The sequence below is a fragment of the Aplysia californica genome, unplaced genomic scaffold (assembly GCF_000002075.1).
Source record: "Aplysia californica isolate F4 #8 unplaced genomic scaffold, AplCal3.0 scaffold00069, whole genome shotgun sequence".
In the NCBI taxonomy this organism is placed as follows: Eukaryota; Metazoa; Mollusca; class Gastropoda; order Aplysiida; family Aplysiidae; genus Aplysia; species Aplysia californica.
This window is the reverse complement of record NW_004797339.1, coordinates 1,783,457-1,787,483: the sequence shown is the minus strand read 5'-3', so window position 1 is coordinate 1,787,483 and position 4,027 is coordinate 1,783,457. Positions and strand designations below refer to the sequence as shown.

At 40.5% G+C, this 4,027-nt stretch overlaps 1 protein-coding gene across 1 annotated transcript in view; it reads left to right on the top strand.

Moving 5' to 3' along the window:
- The window catches only part of LOC100533396 (glutamate receptor 1), a gene marked incomplete in the record, with an annotated part of 109,299 nt that overhangs the window by 53,249 nt on the left and 52,023 nt on the right, over window positions 1-4,027 (top strand). Inside the window, 2 exon segments of the mRNA NM_001204681.1 lie at window positions 1,141-1,240; window positions 3,352-3,567. Coding sequence (NP_001191610.1) covers window positions 1,141-1,240; window positions 3,352-3,567 — 316 coding nt within the window.

Below are 4,027 nucleotides of genomic sequence, written 5' to 3'. Positions count from 1 at the left end.
TTCTTTCTTTCTTTCTTTCTCCTTTCTTTCTTTCTTTCTTTCTTTCTTTCTTTCTTTCTTTCTTTCTTTCTTTCTTTCTTTCTGTCACTCTCTCTTTCTCTAATTTGCTCTCTCTCTTTATTTCTCTCTCTCTCTCTCTTTCTCTTTGCTCCATTCTCCGTCTGTCTTCTCTCTCTCTCTCTCTCTCTCTATCTCTCTCTCTCTCTGTCTCTCTCTCTTCTCCCCCTCTCTCTCTCTCTTCTCTCTCGTTCGGACCCCCGTCCCAAATCTGCACACTCACACACACGCACACACACACACAAAGACACACACACACACACACACACACACACACACACACACACACACACACACACATACAAACAAACACACAATACTCACACGTAAACATACATGCCCACCCACATTCTCATGTACATGCACACATTTTTTGAGAATGCTCATGCACGCGCAAGCACCTGCGTACACATAACCACATGCACCCGCGCACGTACACGCTCACATGCATGCACACGCACAATAATATGTTACATTATTTTCTTTTTTACGTAGGTGAGTATTTTGTGTTGGGTTATCCATGAATAGATAAGGAAGCTTTAACCGTATGCAACTTTCTGGGCAATATGCCCCTTGGAGACTGAGATAATAGTATCGAACAATTGGGTAAGTCATGAACAACAGACACAAGCCATTTGAGTCACCTTCTTGGAGTAGACGTGGAGAGGGTGATCAAGTGAAAGTGGATGGGAGCGTTATCAGACCAACCCATCTCTCTATCATGTGACTACGAACAAACTAATGTAGCTGCAGCACATCGAATAACTTGAGAAAATAACAAAGTTGTGTTAAAACTTCAACATAAGGAATGTACAATGGACGTTTCGGGCAAAGAATAGCAAACACGAAATACGCCTACTTCAATTACTTGAATGTAGAACTGGGGTCTTAGGAAGACAGGGTGCTCCATGCTTCCTCGCCCCTCTTCGTGAGGGTCCATTTCAGTGTGGGCAGGCTGACAGTCTCCATTAAAATACACCTTTTCTGATAATATTGTGTAACACTTAATTACATATACTAGACATTAATTCCTGACTGAACAGATTGTCTTCTGAGTCTTACAATGATTTTACATTGTTTCGGCAGGTGTATATGGAACCAAGCCTCACCAAGGCCATTGTGGGTATGGTGTACACATGGTACAGATGGCGTAGATTTTACTATATCTACGACCAGTTAGATTGTAAGTATCGGCAACTGATGTATTTTCGATCGTACAGAACTGTATTATTTTGTTCATCTGTTACAAAGGTTATTTCAATTTGATTTGCTCTTTAGGAACTGGAAACAATAAAACATAGTGTTTGCTCATTCTTATGACTGCTAGTTTGATAGGAGACGGTTTCTCGTTGACAAGATCAAGTGCAGTTTCATTTTGTAAACGGGGACTTTAATGGCTCTGAGAAAAAAAAGGGATCCAACATACGCTATGCCTCTAATAAACAATTTTCCTTCTTTATACTGCTCACATAGATAATGATGAAAATTGTTTTAGTACGTCGAAATAAACGTTATTATGCCTGTTCAACCCAAACATGTATCATGTTCCACACACCCAGTGTTCGAAAACATAAACCAGTGTTCCTTTATCCCAGGTCCTCATTCCACTCTTGACCTGTTCTTTGGGATCTTTGACCACGAAACGTTTCTTTCGTTAACTATAGCGTGTACCCATTCTCAATTGGGTGAAGTGAGGAAAATTCGTTTAAAACACCTTTCCAGTTGACCTGATGTTGGGCTCCAGACGGGATTTGAACCCTCAATCTCACGATTGCAAGTCCTTGAGCCAAAACATCAGTGACAATGTTAAGAAAACACTGGCGTTTACGACCAACTCGTTTGTACAAGTGTTGTGCAATGTGAACTCGAGTTTATTTTTTTCTTTAAAAAAATATTTTAAAATTCTCGTCTTCCATGAGAAAACGCTGACGCCTTTTACGAAGAGTGTTTGATCTTGCCAAGCATTGTTGTTAAAATTCGTTGAACAGTTACAGCTTTAGATTTGCTTACAATTGCAATGATTTCTTCACACATTCTGCTTCTATCTATTTTCTTCAACAGGAGACTCTACTTTCTGAACTTTTGTGTGTGTGTGTGTTTGCGTGTGTATGTGTGTGTGTGTGTGTGTGTGTGTGTGTGTGTGTGTGTGTGTGTGTGTGTGCAGTACTGATACGTCTCCCTTAGTTATCTTGATCTTCGATTTCAGATCTTCCATTTGGAACCTTTCCAAATCCAATTTCTAACGCTTTGAATTGAAGAGACCTGCATGCCCAAAGCTTTATCTAAATCAAATTTAAATCGTGTTTCAGTTTCAACAGCAGATTGATCGAACATAACACAGACGCTTAAAATAAATCAAGTATCCTATCCTGAAAATGTTATGAAGATATTTTCTTCCACAATTTTCATACGTTTACACTTTGGAAATTGATGTATAATGTTTAGACATGTTAAAGCCTAAGCATAGACTTGAGTTTTAATATCCTAGACTGGGCACTGTCATACCACCTCCCCCTCAATGTTCAAAGAAAAAAAGCTTCGCTGCACTGGTGCGAACTATGGGTACGAAACACCAGTCTCACGATAGTTGATGGGGCGCACAACCTTTCCCTCCATACCCTTTATTTGGTTCCAATTGGGTTGAGTTCCAATTATAGTCAACCAGTAAGTCCCATGGTGCCGCAGAATTATGTCATAGTGCACAAATTTGGTTATAATAATACATCTTTACAACCTCAAGTCAAAATATTATGATTACTGCTTTTGGCTCATGCACATAAGTATATCTTTGACATAAGATGCCAGCGTTGTTGACACTATGGTTTTGAAGTTACAGCGAATGGAAACTGTTCATCTTCCGAAAAAAAAATCAGTTACCTCTTTAATCGATCAGTGTAATCGCTTTTGTAATTGTTTGCTTGCATGCCTGGTTGATTAATTGATTTATTTATTGATGTTGCGTGTGTATGCATGAGAGGGTAAATGGGTGAAAGACTGAGTGAACGAGCAATTGAGTGAGTGGGAGAGTGAGAGTGAGAGTGAGAGAATGAGAGAATGACTTGATGGACAAAGGGTGGAGCGATAGAATAATCAATTGATAAGACTGATTGGTGGGGGATATGACCATTGCAAAATAAGTACATATTTCTTTGAGATTAAAGACACAATAATGCAATAATAAAACATAAATAATTTATCCCAAAGGTTTTTGGGAAAACAGTTTTTTTATGAGGGAAGGAGGGGTTATCCCCTGACTCTTTAAAGGAAGTAAATTCTTTGTTACGCTCCCCGCAGCGATCACAAGGATAGAACAGACTCACGACTTTCTGCACGAGTTCCCGCGTGACTATCGCTACGCCACACCAGATGTCCAGCCTCACAGAGTGGACGGGGCGCACCAGTGCCTCAGGCTCCTACTGGACATCTTCGAGAACAATCGAGGGGAGGACGTCCGAGTGGTGTTGGACATTCCGCCCGAGGACACCCAGTGGGTCATCACGCAGCTGGTGGGTCACGCTTGGTTACTTTTTGATTAACATCCCAGACTTGAAATGTCTGTGCTAGCCTCAGTAGGGTAACGATTATGCATGTAAAAGTTGAGAGTTCGATCCCCCAGCGGGGTTATGTTTTTGTCTGGCATTATCATGTATTTGCTGTAGAACACCTATCCACCAGGGTTTCAGCCGCTCCTCTTCTAAAAGATCTAAACGTAAAACACCAGAAGAACATTTTGCCTGTTTTTTAAATTATATAGTATAAAGAACTACATTGGCATCAGGCGCGGTTCGTCCATAGAGCACGGTCGTGCAGTGCGGCCCAAAATGTTTTAATGTTCTATGACGTAAAGCACCCACAATAAAAAAAATTAAAAGACGCAAGAAACAAACACTAGCCAAATATTATATCAAAACAAGGCCCTCGCTGGCGCCGTAACTGTCATTTCTATTCTATAGCGCCGTAAAACATCTAA